Genomic DNA, 19,387 nt, shown 5'->3' with positions numbered 1-19,387 from the left:
CCTGAAGCATGGATTAGTTGGTTCTCAGGTTGTGAGGAACATATTCCATACTCTTGAGTCAGTGGGTGGATTCCAGATGAAATTTTGATGGAGATGGTACTGTCAAAAGATCAAGTGGAGATGATTGGAGAATACAGAATCAGGAAATCATGAAGATATAGTGGAACATGTTAATTTTTATGACTCCTCTCCTGCCCTCTCCTTCCCTTCTTCCTCAAGTGTATCAGATTAAACTTTTTCGGATGGTTCACTAGCAATTCTGCAAGACCTGTGCAGTAGATCTGGATTTTATATGCAAACTTGCTGGCTTGTTGAGGTTACAGGTAGAGAATGACACGGTGACAAAATTCATCACCGTTCCCATCCCCGCGGATAACCGCGGGAAACCATCTTCATGTCATTCTTTAAGGAGAGAGGGAAGAATCAGAGTATAATTGGGCACAACCACTGACCCACAAGCTTTGCTTTGAAGAATGCTGGTGTAGAAGGACTGAGGTTGAAATAGACACTAGAAAATGACATGGGAATTTTGTCACCGTGTCATTCTCTAGTTGCAGGAAAAAAGAGCTCTTACAGCTAGTGAGGAGGAAAAGGGAAAGGGGAAAGAGTTCACAGTCATTGCTCACTAGTGACTTCTAGTGACCAGACCTGAGTTGTGCCAAATTCCAGAAGGAATTGTGATGTATGGCCTCTGGACCCAGGGCTACTGATGGACTTAAATGAAAGGGAGGTTAAACTTGTTTGGGGAGGGGGGGTAGAGTATATCCTGTATGTCTTTTGAATGGAGATCTGTGATGCTGACGAGGCTAGTTCTTCTGTTTTTAAGTTATAAACTTTTCTTACATTTAAAGGCATACATATGTCATTTTCTGAGATGGTGAGTGTATACAGATGAAATCATGTCGGCATGAAAACATTTACCCTTCTCCCTCTATATTCGCTGTGATAGGGGATTAACAGAATTGCAAATACAGAAAAACCGCAAATAACTTTTTCATATGTTGTTCACTGTTTTGTATTAAAAACCATCATGAATATAGTGAAACCGTGAATAACATGGTGGGAGACCTGGTCTGTTCCTAAAGGAGAGGCAAAACACGGTGAAGAAAGTGCTGGGAATCAGCGATTTTCTCTGTAAATGCTTCAAATCAGCGTTTCTCTATGCAAGCTGATGTAATTTGGGGGGAGGAGCCAGCTAGCTAAAAACCGTGAATAATCGAAACCGCATATGCTGTGAAACCGTGAATATGGAGGGAGAAGTGTATTCACAACAGATCCTTCTGTCACAGTGGTCTCAAACTCAAACCCTTTGCAGGGCCACATTTTGGATTTGTAGGTACTTGGAAGGCCTCAGAAAAAATAGTTAATGTCTTGTTAAAGAAATGACAATTTTGCATGAGGTGAAACGCTTTATAGTTTATAAAGCTTTACTTTTGGCTAAGTCTTAGTAATAATATTGCCATTTATAGCTAAAGAGACATATGATCAAGAAACTTTTATTTTACTTTTGTGATTATGATAAACATACCGAGGGCCTCAAAATAGTACCTGGCGGGACACATGTGGCCCCCAGGCCGTGAGTTTGAGACCACTGTTCTGTCACTAAGCTGAGCGCTGTACCATGAGATGCACAATACTTGGGGGGTGGAGGGGAAGGAGAGTCAAATCACAAAACTTATGGAAACTTTTATGCCAAAAATACATTTATAGCCATGTTGATAGTCCAAGCCAGGAGTATTCTGGAGTCTATACTAGCTTATCTCAGGAAATTTTCTAACCAATTCGGCATGAAAAATACATGATGATTACTCTGGTAAAGCATGAGACACTTGCAGGGAACCTGCAAGGCTGCCCTAGCTGTAAGACTAATGTTTTCTGAATGTGCGTGTGTGTGTTTTACTCATCAGGAATGACAAGTGCTGACCTGTTCAAAAACAAATCATTAATAGGCTCCAACGTAAATGTAACTATTAAAAATTGCTTTAAATTGCCAGGTCATTACTGGATTTTTTTCCCCCCCCCCATATATCAGAAAGATTGTAGCTCTCTAGAGAAGCCTGAGAATCCAAATTCTTGCCATCTTTCTCCCCCCCCCCCCACCCCAAGGTAGATAATGCATTGTTATTTATTGGGGTGCCAGTATCAGATGGCATTTTTAAAGTATCTACTGCATATTACTTGATCGCAGCAGAACCTCAGCAAAGTTTAAGAAACGTGCGTTCTTCCTCCAGAGAATGTTCTCCAAGGTTTCTTAGAAGCACTTGGTTACTTGAAGCCAATAAAAGGGAAATCTTGGGAAAAAAACAGGAAATGAAATGTAATCTATTGCTTAAGTTTTTTAAAATTGTCTGTCTGTGATTGCACCAAGAGAGCTGTTCCATATTTTGCGGAGACTAAAATTTTGGGCTGAAGCTTTGCTCCATATGGTTGTTTATAAATATAATTTTTATATTACTTTCGAGAAATGATGATAGTTATGTGCGACAGGAGGTAGAAAGGTTAACCCCTTCTGGTAATGCCCATCTGTAAATTTGACTCCGAATCAAGGAAGATCAAGGGCTCCTTTTATAAAGCCGCGCTAGGGCCTTAACGCACGCTAAATTTCCACATGCGCTAGCCGCTACCGCCTCCTTTTGAGCAGGCAGTAGATTTCCGGCTAGCGTGCGCTAATCCGGTGCGTGCGATAAAACCGCTAGCGCGGCTTTGTAAAAAGAGCAAGAGGGAGAGTGGCACTGTGACGTCACGTTTACACATCTCTGGGATTGAACGGGGTGAAGATAGGTGTGTATATGAGTTGTGGGTTCAAACCCCGCGCTGTTCCTTGTGACCCTGGGCAAGTCACTTAATCTTCCATAGCCCCAGGTACGTTAGATAGATTGTGAGCCCACTGGGACAGATAGGGAAAATGCTTGAGTACCTGATCAAGAAGAGGATCACGAACAGATCAGAGAAGGTTATCATGCCACTGTACCGGGCCATGGTACGCCCCCACCTGGAATACTGCATTTAGCACTGGTCGCCGTACTTGAAGAAGGACATGGTACTACTCGAAAGGATCCAGAGAAGAGCGACTAAAATGGTTAAAGGGCTGGAGGAGCTGCCGTACAGTGAGAGATTAGAGAAACTGGGTCTCTTCTCGCTTGAAAAGAGGAGACTGAGAGGGGACATGATCGAAACATTCAAGATAATGAAGGGAATAAACTTAGTAGATAAAGACAGGTTGTTCACCCTCTCTGAGGTAGGGAGAACAGGAGGGGATAGATTCCGTACAAATATAGGGAAGTTCTTCTTCACCCAGAGAGTGGTAGAAAACTGGAACGCTCTTCTGGAGGCTGTTATAGGGGAAAACATCCTCCAGGGATTCAAGACAAATTTAGACAAGTTCCGGGTAAACTGGAACGTACGCAGGTAAGGCTAGTCTCAGTTAGGGCACTGGTCTTTGACCTAAGGGCCACCGCGTGAGCGGACTGCTGCGCACGAAGGACTACTGGTCTGACCCAGCAGCGGCAATTCTTATGTTCTTAAAACCGCAGAGATAACCTTGATAGGCGGTATATAAAATCCTAATAAAACTCAAAACTTGAGTTCTTTGTTCACTTGTTCTTATGTTCTATCTAAAGCCTGTGTGAATACAGTAGACTGTCCTTATCCAATGTAAACGAGGCTGATTAGATAATCAAAAAATTGGATATTGCAAAAAAAAAAAAAAAAAAAAAGTGAATGAAGGGTAAAATAAAAGTATATTAAGTGGAAGTTTCCAAAGAGGAAGCAGTAAAAGAGTCAAAACTTAATGTGCCCAAGAATCTTACCTAGCACTGCTGTTTTTTTTAACTAAACATGATGCTTGGGGGAGGGGGGGTGGAATTGGGACTTGTATACTGCCTTTTTGTAACTACACAACCACACTCAAAGCGATTTGCATATATGTAGCTACTTATTTTGTACTTGGGACAATGGAGGATTGTCACTTACCTAGGGTCACAAGGAACAGCTTTGGGTTTCAATCCCACAACCTCAGGATGCAGAGGAAGCGGCTCTACCACTTGGCCACTCCACTCCACATTCAGAAACCCAGACGCATATCAGTGACAATGCCATGATGTCACTGCGGTATGTTGGATAAGCCAAACTCTACCGTAGTTTGAACCATGTCATCATGAAATAATCAAAACAAAACAAAACATGTAACACACTTGTGGCTAGTAAAGCTACAGTCACCACTTGGTCTTGGTCACAAAACATCTACGCCTCATTTATTAAGCTACACTAAGGTTTTACATTTACTGTATGCTAATTGCAAAACCTTGCGTTTAATTGGAGGGGAGGCCTGCAGCCTCTTGTGATGCAGTTAAAGTAAAGAAACCTGCTCTGACAGGAAATAATGTGATGCCGTTCAAGATTACTTTTTGAGGTGATGTTAACCTGGCAGATAACGCAGATTAATCTATAAGCTTTATGAACTATAGCCCTCTGTGAAGTATGGATAAGTGAATAACTGCTGAATAATTGAATCAGTTTGAACTGAAAACCATTTCTTTGATGAATAGTGAGTGTGTAAATATTATCTCGCACTTTATAGAGTTACCCCCTTTTAGAGACTGGCGGGAACGTGAATTGCTAAAGTTCAAAAAATGCCAATTTAGGCAAATGTTTTGGGGGTCCCTTGTTTGGATTATTATCCAACTGCCCTTCAGTCCGCATCAGTAGGCAGTTTTTAAGCTGCTGAGAGCCACAGGCTAAATTAAGACCAGATATTTAATGCTAGACTGTCGGTACTGAAACCCTGAAGGTATCTAGGCATCAGCCTGTTTTTGTCCTGACTTCATCCACTAACTTAACTAGTTAGCAGAATGAATATCACCACTATCCAATTAAGTGCTGGCTTCGCCTTTGGACCACCTCGACGCTAACAGATGGTCAGAGAAGATATTCAGCGGCCCTGCCTGATGAAGCACTCCTGAATATCCCCTCTTGGTCCGCTCAAGAGTGGTTTAACCAGACAGGAGCCTCTCCTGACCAGTTACACCCTTTTGAATATTGGGCCCTATTGATTAAGCATATAAGAATACCCACACTGGGTTAAAACAATGGTCCATCTAGCCCAGTGTCCAGTTTCCATAGTGGTCGATCCAGGTTACAAGTACCTGGCAGAAACCCAAATAGTAGCAACATTCTATGCTACCAATCCCAGGGCAAGCAGTGGCTTGTCTGTCCCAAATATAGACTATGGACTTTTCCTCAAGGAACTTGTCCAAACCTTTTTTTTTTTTTAAACCCAGCTGTGCTAACCATTGTTAACCACATTCTATGGCAACGAGTTCTAGAGCTTAACTATTATTGATTAGAGAAATAAATAGCAGCACAAGGTTGAAGGACTGGAGTTAAAATATTCTTAGATTTTGGTTATGCATAGCTGTAACATATTTTGTACCTGTACCAGATTCCAGCATTGTCCAAAATGCACCTCAATGTTGTCCACTCTGTAAGGAAAAAATTACCCAGGAAGATCCCAAAAAAATTCTAATGCTTACCTGTGTGCTTTTACCATTGTACAGGCTTCATGTAAAGCATAAATGTGCTTTAAGTTGGAAAAGGAAAAAAAGAGTGCCCTGGAGAACTCTGTGCGGTCCATGAATCTAGCCTCTGGTTTTTAACAAATCCTCATAGCCAGCTAGTCTGAAAGTGTGCTATTATTGCTCTCTAGGGGACATGAGATAAAGTGACTACTGTGTTCATTCAAATCACCGATTTTTTTTCACTCTTCTAGTTTCGTGGCATATGACCAAAGACCCATGTTCTGCCAGTGTGCAAATGAGGAAGAACAGTACCTAGGAGGCAAATTTCACATGATGCAGCAGCCAGAGCAGCAATATGGAGGTACAGTGTTATTCAGCTTCATGTAGCTGGGAGTTTGCTATGGGACTCAGAATCTCTGCCTTAGAGTGTACAAATCATAGGACCCACATTTTGCAGGTACCCAGAAATACATGAGATGGGCTTCTGAAATATAGTTGGGCTCTCTGGGTTCATGCCTCTGTGTATTCCTGCAGACCATGGGACATCTTTGCCATAATAACATAAGAATAGCCACACTGGGTCAGATCAATGGCCCAGTATCCCGTCTTCATGGTCGCCAATCCAGGTCAGAAGTACCTGACAAAAACTCCAAATAGTAGCAATATTCCATATAACTAATCCAGGGCAAGCAGTGGTTTCCCCCATGTCTGCCTCAATAGCAGACTATGGACTTATCCTCCAGGAACTCATCCAAACCAGTTTTAAAGCCAGCTACGTTAACCGCTCTTGCCACATCCTCTGGCAATGCATTCCACAGCTTAACTCTTCTCCAAGTGAAAATATATTTCCTCCTAATGGTTTTAAAAGTATATCCCTGTAACTTTGAGTGTCCCCTAGTCTTTGTAATTTTTGATGAAGTAACAATCCATTTGTATCTGTTCTACACCATTCAGGATTTTGTAGACTTCAGTCATATCTCCCCTCAGCCGTCTCTTTTCCAAGCTGAAGAGCCCTAACCTCTTTAGTCTTTCCTCATATAAGAGGAGTTCCATCCCTTTTATCATCTTGGTTGCTCTTTGAACCTTTTCTAATTCCACTATATCTTTTTTTGAGATAAGGCAACCAGAATTGAATGCAATACTCAAGGCAACCAGAGCTATACAGAGGCATTACAATATCGTTAGTCTTGTTTATTATCCCTTTTCTAATAATTCCTAGCATCTTGTCTACTTTTTTTGTGGATATTAGTTTTAGATGCAAAGAAGGTAACTTTACAACAGGTTGCTAAAGTTTGGAGGTTGGACTTATGTGCCTTTATAAAATATATATGTAACTATTGGCACTTATCTAATAATATTTGTAAACGAAGAACACTCTGATATCCAATATGCTCAAATGTAAGAATTTATCTCACATTCTTGCCGTGCTTCATTCAATCCAAAACTTCATACTGCCTCACTTCAAGCTTATCTTACTGGTCCTCAGCGGGCCACCAAGCACTCAAACTACTCTCATTGTGCTGGGCTTTATGCTCCCCCTCGTCATCGGATCCAGTGTAATAAACATTTCAAATATAAATTTAAATATTAGCCTTAAATATATAAATATGTACTAAAAGTACTTAGCTGTGAAAAAAGACGCTATTCAGCGGGGGTAGAGTCACCAACGTGTTTCGCCCGTGTTGGTGACTCTACCTCCGCTGAATAGCGTCTTTTTTCACAGCTACTAAGATAAGCTTGAAGTGAGGCAGTATGAAGTTTTGGATTGAATGAAGCACGGCAAGAATGTGAGATAAATTCTTACATTTGAGCATATTGGATATTATATTTTATAAAATGTATATTCATTTATTCATGCCTTCAATTTTCTATACTGTTCTCCCAGGGGAGCTTGGAACATGAATTTATACAGGCACTCAAACATTTTTCCCTGCCTGTCCCAGTGGACTCACAATCTTTCTAATGTACCTGGGGCAATAAGTGGATCGGGTGACTTGCCCAAATACTAAGGGTAAATCACCAGAAGTTATTACTACGTTGAACTGTGAACCTTTCTGACTGCTTGGCAACAGGGGTAAACAATGGTATATAAGCCACCTAATTTTGGGCTCCTTTTACAGAGCCGTGTTAGGCCTTTTTAACATCAACCTCAGTGATATTAGCTCCGAGGCTCATTGAATTCCTATAAGAGCCACAGCCAGCGATTTAAAAAAAAAAAAAAAAAAGCCTAACCCGTCTCTGGAAAAGGGGGGGGATTTATAACAGGACACCCACATTTACACACCACTTGGGCGCGTAAAAACTTATGGGTAAATGTACATTTGGTACCAGATTTTATAAATAGCACTGAAAATATGTCACAGATAAAATTTGGCACTCAGTGCTGTTGTACAAAGGGGACTTCGAGGTGCTCAACTTTGGGCGCGAGGACTTATACCAGCTGAAACCTGGTATGAAGCCTGGCATGCAGGTTGGGCATGGATCCTCACTCTTTCTAATACTGTGCACATCGTTTGTGAACCCCCCTTGACCTGCCCATGCCCCTCCCATGGCCAGCCCCTCCCCCCCCCACACCTTTTGAGTTGCACGCACTCCAATTTAGATGCCATTATTACAAAATAGTGCAGAGTCAGATGCAACCCAAATCATAATTAGTGCCAATTAAAGTGTGTTAGCTCCAATAATTAAATCATTGGAGCCCATTAACTAATGAATTATTTTGGGCACCCTTTATAGAATCCAGAGGTTAATGTGGGTAATGTGGCAGCAAAACACTGTTCTGAAAGGATGCCTATAAGAGGCACAGCGCGGCTCGTAAACTTACAGAATTCAGTAAGTTATGTGTGCCCTTTTCACATTTGGGTGCCCACATTAGGAGACCAGCGAGGGTGCTATCTCTCGACATAGGCACCAATTCTGTGGGTGCTGAGCACCCCTAGTATTGAACAAGCTCCTTGAATGCGTCCAAGATGTTTAATTTGTACTATGTTTAGCATACTCAGTTATAAAATGTTGACGCTTTTGTCTCACAGCAGAGTGAAGTGTACCTGAGTTTCATAGAGAGCCCCGAACCACCAGCGTTTAAGTTTGTCCTGTTCTAAAGCAGAGAGATATAGGGTTTTCTTAAAACAGGAAATGTATCTGCCCTTTTTCTTTTCAAGGCTTGTAGGATCTTCATTCTCTTGACGGGGGGAGGGGGGAATGATTCTCACATTCCAAGGAAAAAAAAACCCCTCTACATTCATATAATAAAAGGGCATTGACAAAGTAAACATAATGAGGAAGGTCATCACAGCTTGCCAACCCCTCTCTCCCCTTAAATTTTCTGGCCACAACCCAAATCGATCTCACACATCTTCCCAACTCCTGTCCCTCCCCTTCTCCCATATATTTATAGAGAAATAGAAAAATTTTTTTTAAACCCCTCGATCTCCCAGCTGAATCCCCATTTTCACTAGTACTCCCCCCAACCCCAAAGGGAGAAAAGTTACCAAACCAAAGACACCACCCATACTACTTCATCCCCCCATCCTACCTCTAGAAAGACCTTAATCTTACCCTCAAATGACAGATGTATTAATTCTCTATCCATGACTAATTAGAAAAAAAATCTTCAATTATCTAACGAGGAGAGCCAAGCAGTCTCATTCCTGTAGAGTAACCCAATATTCACTGTAGATCAAGGCAATAGACCATAACATAAGGTGAACTTTACCATACAGATAAAAGAACTTCAGATTAAAAACAAAATACTAGCTAAAACAATAGAACTATCACGAGAATATTTCTGTGCTCTATTACGATCTCCATCAGAATGTTTTCCCCTCTGTAGCTTCCTTGCACCATAAGTCCCAGACCACTTCCATATCTGATTCATACTTTTGTGAATATATGTTCAAAGAGGCCCCAGGAAAAGACTTGGGGAATCCAAGAAACGTAGAAACATAGAATATGATGGCAGAAAAGGGCCGACGGCCCATCAAGTTTGCCCAATCATGATCCCTTCCACCCTAGAGAAAATTTCCTCTATCATACCTCTGTAGCAACCCCCACATGTTTGTCCCATCGTCTCTTGAAGTCGAGCGTGCTACTAGCCTCGACTACCTGACGTGGAAGACCATTTCATCTATCAATCACCCTCTCGGTAAAGAAGTATTTCCTGGTATCCCCATGAAATCTTCCTCCTCTAAGTTTTAGTGGATGTCCTCTTGTCACCGTGGAACCCGTACGAGTAAAGATTTCCTCCTCCTCCTCGATGCGGCCCGTTATGTACTTGAAAGTTTCTATCATGTCCCCCCTTTCTCTGCACTCTTCGAGCGAGTATAAGCGCAGACTGCTCAGACGATCTTCATATGAAAGATCTTTAAGTCCTGAGACCATCCTTGTGGCCATTCTTTGAACTGACTCAATTTTCTTCACATCCTTTTGTTAATGTGGCCTCCAAAACTAGACACAGGACTCCAGGTGCAGTCTCACCATGGATCTGTATAATGGCATTATAACTTCCGGCTTTCGGCTGATAAAGCTTCTTCTGATGCAGCCAAGCATTTGTCTAGCCTTTGCTGAGGCTTTCTCCACCTGATTTGCAGCCTTCATGTCTTCACAGATGATTACTCCCAAGTCCCTTTCTACTTCAGTTTTTGTTAAGTTTTCTCCATTTAGGGTGTATGTGGTGCAAGGATTCTCGCTGCCAAGATGCATTACCTTATATTTTTTGGCATTAAAGGTTAGTTACATATACTACAAGCAAACCCTTTTCAGTAAATATTATTAATACATTAATAACACAAATGCTGATGTGAATTAATCAAATAATATCTACATAAATATATAGTTAATATAGTTAATAAATATATCTCAACTTTATTAATATCATAACATCAAAAATATTTTATAAAAAACCATGCATATAAACATACTCAAACAGACATGATCACACGAAGAACAAAAAACCCCATAATCATGTGCAAAAATTGACACACAAAGAAAATTGATCTATTCAAATTAAAATTGAATTAATGCTGAATGAATACTTATCTAGGGATGGTCCGAGTAAACACATGAAACGAGCAACTAAAATTCCCGAAGGAATCCAAGATGGCAAATAGAGCTCCTAAAAAGTTCAGAGTTCAAAATGCAGAGTGCAAAGTCGCACACAGCCAAGTCTATGTGCCAGAAAAAGCAAAAATTCCACACAATGAAGTATATAAAGTGCTGGTGCAGATAAATCCTCCACAAGTATTAAAGAACAAAATCCTTCATATGATCACGGGACCGAACAAAACGGTGAGACAACATCCTTCACTTCTTCTCTCCTCCTTAAGGAAGGATGTTGTCTCACCGTTTTGTTCGGTCCCGTGATCATATGAAGGATTTTGTTCTTTAATACTTGTGGAGGATTTATCTGCACCAGCACTTGCACTTTATATACTTCATTGTGTGCCAGTCTTCTACCCATGCAGTCAGCGTTCCTCCTAGTCCCATCGCGTTCATCTTGTTCATTAACCTGCGGTGTGGAACACTATCAAAAGCTTTACTAAAGTCCAAGTACACGATGTCAAGGGCCTCCCCCCCCGTCCAGCTTTTTTGTTACCCAGTCAAAGAAGCTTATTAGGTTGGATTGACAAGACCTTCCCTTCGTAAAACCATGTTGGTGGGGGTCCCTTAATTTTTCCTCGTCCAGAAATGTGTCTAATCTGTTTTTGATCATTGTCTCCATTAGTTTACACACTATTGAAGTGAGGCTTACTGGTCTGTAATTCTCAGCCTCTGACCTGCATCCCTTTTTGTGAAGAGGAATAACGTTGGCGATTTTCCAGTCCAAGGGAACTCTTCCCTTGTTAAGGGATAAATTGAAAATCTCGGCTAACGGCTCCGCCAGGACATCTCTCAATTCTCGAAGCACTCTGGGGTGTAAATTATCTGGACCCAAAGCCTTATTGATCTTTAATTTTGTCAGTTCTTGGTAGACACTGCTCGGGGTAAATCCAAAGTCCCGGAATGGATCCTCCAAGCTCTCCTTTGTCTGTAGCTGAGGTCCAGAACCCGATGCTTCACAAGTGAATACTGAGCAGAAGTAGTTATTTAGCAGTTCTGCTTTGTCTGCATCCGAGTCTGCGAAGTTACCGTCAGGGTTTTTTTATGCGCCCGATGCCGCTTATGTTCTTCTTTCTGTCGCTGACGTACTTGAAAAAGGATTTATCCCTCTTTTTAATCTGCCTAGCTATATTTTCTTCCATCCGGAGCTTGGCCTCCCTGACTGACGTTTTAACTTTCCTAGATTTCATCATATAGGTTTCTTTTGCTTCCGGTAGTTGTGACTGTTTGTAGGTCACGAAAGCTTTTTTCTTTTGTTTTACTAGTTCTGAAATCTCCTCGGAGAACCACTGTGGTTTAATTTTTCTGCGTCGCTTGCTCACGGTTTTTATATATATGTTGGTTGCTTCTTGTAGGGTTGATATCAGGGCCGACCATAGTATCTCAACACTGTCTGATGTGTTTTGGATTTGCAGTTTTTTGTGGACATAGTTTCCCATGCTTTGAAAATCGGTTCTTTTAAAGTTAAGGACCTTAGTGGATGTATTTGATCTAGTGGCTCCTTTCTTCAGGTGGAACCATACCATGTTGTGGTCGCTGGAGCCCAAGGTTTCTCCCACCGCTACTTCTGTGATGCTGTCTCCGTTGGTGAGCAACAGGTCCAGGATTGCTTGATCCCTGGTGGGCTCTAGTACCAACTGCTTGAGGCTTGCTCCTCGCATGGAGTCTAGTAGCCTCTTGCTGCCGCTGTTTGTAGTGGTAAGTTTGTCCCAGTCCACATCGGTCATATTGAAGTCTCCCACCAGCACTGTGCCCCACGCAATGTGATGTTCTCAATGTCTTCAATTAATAATAAATAATAATAATAACAACAGTTTATATACCGCAATACCGTGAAGTTCTATGCGGTTTACAAAAGATTACAAGAGGTACAAAATGAGTGACCTGAAGAAAGTAAGAAATAGGTCAAGAAAACAGTTGTTGAGAGTGGAGTACGGGTCAGTTGTCTAGGTACTTCAGGAATAGGTATGTTTTTAGGCGCTTCCTGAATTCCTTGTAAGTGGAGGGCGGGAGCAATTGTTTTAGGTCTTTGCCCCATAATGCTGCTTGATGTGAGAGAAGGTGTTCGTAGTGTTTTTTTAATTTGCAACCTCTGACTGGGGGGGAAACGAAGTTCAGGTGTGAGATTCTCTTGTGTTTGTTGGTGGAGAAGGTGAAAAGGTCTGTTATGTATTTAGGGGCTAGACCATATAGTACTTTGAAGCAGATGCAGGCGAACTTAAACTTTACGCGTGCTTCTGTCGGTAGCCAGTGCAACTGCCGGTAATAAGGAGTTACGTGATCATACTTCTTTAACCCGAAGATAAGTCTGACCGCTGCATTTTGCACAAGCTGCAGACGTCGCATGTTTTTTTGGGAAATTGTTAAATAGGTGATGTTGCAGTAGTCGAGTTGACTTAGTACGAGGGATTGTACCAGGATTCTGAATGCTGACGTATCAAAATATGATTTAACGGATCTCAGTTTCCAGAGAGTGAAAAAACCCCTTCTGATTAAGGAATCCACCTGGTCTTTCATGGTTAGGCACTGATCTAGAGTTACACCCAGTATTTTCATGGTGGACTGAAGAGGGTAACTAAGGTCGTTGATGCTTAGTCCGTCGTCCACATCGCCCTTTGCCTTGGTGGCCTATATACAACACCAAGATACATGCATTTATTAGTGCCCCTGGCAAGGTTCACCCAGAGGGATTCCCCTTTATATTTGATGTCTGTGATTTTAGTAACCTTAATGTCTTCCCTGATGTATAGAGCTACTCCTCCTCCTGATTTGCCTTCCCTGTTGCGACGGAATAAGTTGTATCCTGGTATAACCATGTCCCATCCGTGGGTTTCTGAGAACCATGTCTCTGATATCGCCACCACATCAAGGTCTGTGTTTCTCATTTCTATTTCCAGTTCCAGGATTTTATTGCCTAAGGTACGGGCATTAGCATGCATAGCTTTCCATTCTGTTTGCTTGTGTGTATTGTTTTCTGACCGAGACAGTTTGTCCTCATTAATCTTGTCCTTGTCGCCCTCATGATATCTTTTTTTTTTTAATATTTAGATATTTATTGAAAAAAAAACTTTGTATATTACAAATGACCTCCATTATACATTATACAGTAACAACTGCTCCCCCTCAGCCGAGTAGGAGCAAATAATACAAACAGTTGAACCATACATTCGAAATAACAACTTAATCCTGCCTCCTGTAATATTCTCAAGACACGTTCCATTATATTCATTCAATCCCTATTTTCTCCCCATAAATCCAATTCCCCTTCCACAATATCCCCCTTATCCCCCCCTCCCTGTCCCCATACTTCTGGCAGACAACAAAACATAGAATTTTGAGAGATCCCCTAAAGAGCCTCCAATATTTCTTCAAATTTATTCCATGTACGCAAGAACGGTATGTACATATGTCGCCTCTTGGCCAATGCTATTTCCATCTTACCAATCGATAACAGTCGGTTTACCCATGCAGTCTGTGATGGAGCTGCAACATTTTTCCAATGGTTGGCAATAAGACATTTCGCTGCCGCCAAGCCCCATCTCAAAATTTTTGTTTGCCATGGTCTTTCCCTATTATTATGTAACCCCAAGAGACAGCTCTGAGGGGACACCCCCACACATTCGCCCAGACATTCAGATAGTTTGTTAGTCACTGATAGCCAAAATGGTTGAATGATCCTACACTCCCACCAAGTATGCACAAAGGTCCCCTCATGCAGACCACATCTCCAACAGAATGCTGATGTGCCAGGGAACATTTTATGTAGTCGGTCCGGAGTGTAGTACCATCGTGTTAAAACTTTATAAGCATTCTCCTGTAGCAATGCACAGGAAGAGGCTTTATAGGTTTCCCTACAAACTGTATCCCAATCTTTATTAGACATCCGTATGTCTAAGTCCCTCTCCCATTGTTTTCGGTACAGGTAAGTAGTAGGCGAGCAACCCCTCCTATATTGATATATCACGGATAGTGGTTTCGGAACTCTCTGTAGTAATAACCAAAGATTTTCTATCGGTTCTTTATCTAAGTGGAGTCCAGATCCCCAACCCTGCGCTACCATAAAATGTCTAATGCCCTCATGATATCTTATGTCCCCTATAGTATTTACGCGATTTGCTACCTCCGAACCCAAGGTGAAATCTCTGTCTCTAGCTTTTTCTCCCTTTGTATTGACGAGAGGTAATTTGCTTTCCTTGGTTGTGCCTTTGTCCCCTCTGGTATTACAAAAACAAGAACATTATTGCAACTAAGCCTCTTACTCTAAGTGCTGCAAGCGGAGAATTGTGTGTGCAATCAACTCAGTACTCTAGGAGACTAACTTCAAATCAGTACACAGTAACATCATGCTACACTAAAGAAAAATAGTAAAGTAAAAGAAAAGAAAGAAAAAAACCTCTTAATAAACAGGATAGTTCTTTGGAGTTTAAAAAAATATAAAGTACAACAGTGAGATTTTGCAACCATGACTGCTTCTGAATGATATCAAGTCATTGCCCATATGAGAGAGAAGATGGTTCCCAGGCTGATAGGTCTAGAGACACTGCTAATAGATTTCAGTAATAACAAGGTACAAATGTATGTGTAGAAGCCATCCAACAAGTTCCAAAATGAAGGCTTGCCACTAGTGCTACCCGATTCAGGAAAAAAAAATTTTGATTCGATTCAGCCTATTGAATTGATTTTTCTGCCCAATTGGGTGGTTTTTTCCAAACATCCTGGTGGGTTTATTTTATAGCCTCTTCACCCCCTTTGCCCTCTCCTACCCACACTGGTCCTGTAGTGTAAACAAAATAAACAAAAAATGCTTTTCCTCTCTCTGTTAAATCCTAGCTCACATTTGTGGTCTAACACCAGCTCTGGATGGATACACATTTCAAATCTGACATATTGTAATCACAAAACAGAAAATAAAATTATTTTTTCTACCTTTAGTTGTCTGGTCATTTTTCAAATCATGTCGGTCCCATGTTGGTCTGGTTGTCTTCTGATCAGGCTGTCCTTCTTTCTTATTTCTCCATGCTAACCATCCATCTTCCATCTCTGTCCTCCCCTTCTGTTTCCCTTTCCTCCCCTGGAGGTCTGGCATCTTTCCTTCCCCCCTCAGCTGCAGCAATGGACCCCACCATCCACAGATCTACCATCTCACCTTTTCTCAACTACCCTTTCATCCAGCATCTCTCTTCTGAGTCCCTGTCCCTATTCTCCTCTCCAGTATTGTCCCCCTTGTGTCCCTGTTCCTATGCTCCCTCCATACCCAGAATCTTATCTCTCCCCATATCTAGCTTCTTCTTTCTCTCTTCCTTACCTCCTGTATCCCCTTCCCCAGGTACAGGCTTTCTCCTATCTCTCCTGCCATCTTGAACCCTGCCCACCTACTTTGAAGCAGTATCTGTCCCTCTTGTACCCTTCCCCTTGTGGTCTTGCATTTTTCTCTCCATTAGTCCAGCACCTCTTCTCTGCTTTCCTCACCCACTTTTTCATTTGATCTCTCTCTTCCCTTCACCCCCGGTCTGGCATCTCCTCTCCCCTCTCTTACTCCTTCCTCCTCCTCCCTTTGCACAGGTCTGCCTCCTGCCGCGAAGGCACTCTTCCTCCTCCTCCTCCTCCCTCTGCACAGGCCTGCCTCCCCGCCGTGAAGGCCTGCTCCCCCGTGAAGGCCTGCCCTCCTGCCGCCAAGGTCTACCCCCCACCACGAAGGCCTGCTTCCCCCCAGCTTCCCCGTGTTTACCTTAAGCTAATACAGCAGCCTGCAGGGTCGCTGGTGCTATAGCAATCACTGCAGCTGCTGTCATCCTCAGCAGCACGTTTCCTCTGCCACGATCCTGACCCTGATGTCAGACAAGGGGCGAGACCGTAGCAGAAAGAACGTGCTGCTGAGGACATTGGGCAGCTGCAGGGATCGCTATAGCACCAGCAATCCTGCAGGCTGCTGTATTAGCTTAAGTCTGTAAGAGCGAGGAAGCTGGGGAAATATTCAGGCGTTTCCGACTGACCCTCCCCCCTCAAGCAGGAGCGGCAACGGACGGCCAGCAAGAGGCAGCGCTGCCGCTCCTGCTTTAGAAAGGCACGGGGGGAAGGGTCAGCCATCGAATCAGGAGGCCGATTTTTCTTAAAATTGAATCGATTCGAATCGTGAATCAGGCAGCACTACTTGCCACACCAAAAAAGGGGAAAATCTGATTCTGGCATCCGAACGAAGAGAAAATTTTCTCTTGGGAATTACAGTCCAGAATCAAGAACAAGGCTACTGATTAAAGTTGATCTTGTGCCTAAATAGGCAACCTCCCTGTAGTATCTTAGAGCTGCACAATATGAGCCAAAAATTATTTTGCCACAGACACTGACTCCAGAAAATGTGAAGTCCTTTTGTGGTTCACTTTCAGTGTTACTGGGTAGAGCAGCACAAAATGAATCGTCTTTTCAAATAGTGTCTTGCAAAGAGGGCTAAATTTTTTCTTGTGCACGAACCCCCATACAGAATAATCCTAGAAACAGAGCACTTGTTGCCCATCATAAACCAATGTTTATGACAAAAGTTCAAGAGCCTAAAAATCACCACTCTCAGCCTTGCGCCCACATCATGCTTTGAGCCCAATGTGCTTATTCTATGCGGAGAGGCCCCGCATTATTCTTCAGTTGTAAGGATGATCCCAGCCATGTCTTCAAGCAAGCCAATTAAGTGTAAATTATTCCACCTCGAGTGGTTTTCTAGATCTTCAATTTTATCTTCTAGAATCTAGCTGAACAGTTTCGTTATCCACATGTTGAACTGTCATCTCTAATTGATGTACGGAAGTCTCTAAGGCTTCTGCCCAGTGCTTGGTCATACTAAACTCATGTCGCAGGTCCAACATAATACATTAGAACGTTGTTTCTAATTTATCCACAGTTTGTTGATAAATTAGAAACAGTTCTTTTAAAAGAGTGTCCATGACAGCCTTCATTTCAGTCACAATTTTAGCTGTCCACGTCAAGCTAATTGACCATGATGAAGGACTGAGGTTTCAGATGCTTATTCTCCTTGCAACCCCATTTCGATGCATGAAAACTAATAAAATACTCAGGCATTTCTGTTTCAAATTAAGAATCCGAGCCAAGTCTATAGTGCAAAACAAAACTGAAAAAAGCAGATTGGGAGGGAATTCAGGGCAGTCAGGCCCGAGAGCAACAAATAACAGCTACCACTCTCAAGCACTCACAGGACTCCCCTTATTTATGTGTTGGAACGTATTAAAAGCTTTGAAATCCTAGTAAGTCGCATCCATCAAATTGCTTTTGCCTTAATTTCCTGACAAAGAAATGATGTGGTAACCATCATAGTCCACTTTTAATTTAATTTTAAAGGTAATGCATATAGAAATGAAACAAAACATAAAGGAAATAAGATAGTACCATTTTATTGAACTAATTTAATGCATTTTTCGATTAGCTTTTGAAAGTAACCCTAAACAAATGTTGACAAATATCAGTATACTGTATATAAGTTAGGCACCGTTTATAGAATAACACTTGGTGCCAGGATCTAAGCCTAACTTTAGGCATAAGGATTTACACCAGCTAAATCCTGATATAAAATCAATCACGCCTAAATTAGGCACGGGCTGTCTTTCGGCTAAAAAGCCTGCATTGGGTCCTCAAGAATCTATAAAAATTTTAAAAACAAATAAATAATAGCAAAAGTAAAACCAATAAAGAATAATAAAAGACTTGTGGACCCCTGATCCAGGCTTTTTAGCCAAAACATGACCCATGTCAGGTTCTTGTCCACTACTTTACATATTTTGGATTTCATTAAAATTCATTCACCAGCTTGAAGGTTTGGTCATCTTTGGATTTTCTTTTTGTGTTGTTGCTGTCTTTGGTAAATGTGGACATCTACACATTAGATATACCAGTACTGGGTTGTGCAAGTATTCTATAATAGAATCTAGATGCCCAGGTGCCATTACATATTATAATGTCACTGCATTGGATCAGAGTGCCTAAAAGGATGCCCCCATTTAGTATTGCTTCCAGGGCACATGTATGCTTAGTTTATAAAGAATGTGTATACTTTGATGTTCTACCCAAACTCCATTCCAAAAGACGCCTGTATATGCTTTGTCACTGCCTGTATTTTTATGCATGAAACCCTTGCTCTCTTATGCTTGGAAAATAAATCCATAAAATTACCTCCAAAATGGGGAAGAGCCATGAGAAAGCAGAACTGGAATGTAGCTGATTTTTGGCATCATCTATTAAGAGTTATAATCATTACTTGTATCATAAGAGCCAGCTGTATGGGTGCTTGAGCACCCCTATAAATGAACAAATTCATTGACTGTCCACAGAGAAAGGTACCCCCAATAATTCTGAGATGTTGGCTTCTATGGCCTATATTGCAGCTTAATTTATTTATAAAAGCAATGCATGTTGGTTGAGTTTTCTGATAAAACCATGGTGCCTTTTTTTTTGTTGTTGTTGTTTTAATTTCTCTGACAGACTAGGGGCTGACGAGTGAAAAGAAGAAGAAAGTCTTCAGGGAAATAGTCTCAGATTTGCTAGACTCCTCCTAAACTCCAGACTCGCCCTCCACAAGCATCATGATGGCTGCGGCACTGAGCATAGTGAACATCACTGAAAATGGTGGTGACTTGCAGAACATCAAATCCCCATCAAAGTCTCCTGCGCCAAATCGGATCGGCAGGAGGAACCAGGTAAAGACTTCCAGGCAGAACGTGTAGGATAGGAAGGAGGGGTTTCAGCCTTAACTCAAAAGGTAGCAAAAACAAGGT

General features: G+C 41.8%; 1 protein-coding gene across 11 annotated transcripts in view; it reads left to right on the top strand.

Annotated features, from left to right (window-relative positions):
• Nucleotides 1–19,387, top strand: part of RREB1 (ras responsive element binding protein 1) — a 305,141-nt gene that overhangs the window by 185,879 nt on the left and 99,875 nt on the right. For all 11 annotated transcript variants that reach the window (XM_033934745.1, XM_033934751.1, XM_033934744.1 and 8 more), the window contains 2 exons: nucleotides 5,768–5,877; nucleotides 19,095–19,309. In XM_033934745.1, the coding sequence (XP_033790636.1) occupies nucleotides 19,196–19,309 (114 nt within the window). In that variant the 5' untranslated portion in view covers nucleotides 5,768–5,877; nucleotides 19,095–19,195. The remainder of the gene's footprint in view (nucleotides 1–5,767; nucleotides 5,878–19,094; nucleotides 19,310–19,387) is intronic.

The sequence above is a fragment of the Geotrypetes seraphini genome, chromosome 2 (assembly GCF_902459505.1).
Source record: "Geotrypetes seraphini chromosome 2, aGeoSer1.1, whole genome shotgun sequence".
In the NCBI taxonomy this organism is placed as follows: Eukaryota; Metazoa; Chordata; class Amphibia; order Gymnophiona; family Dermophiidae; genus Geotrypetes; species Geotrypetes seraphini.
The sequence above is the reverse complement of the archived record's forward strand: the minus strand, read 5'-3'. Positions and strand labels throughout refer to the sequence as shown.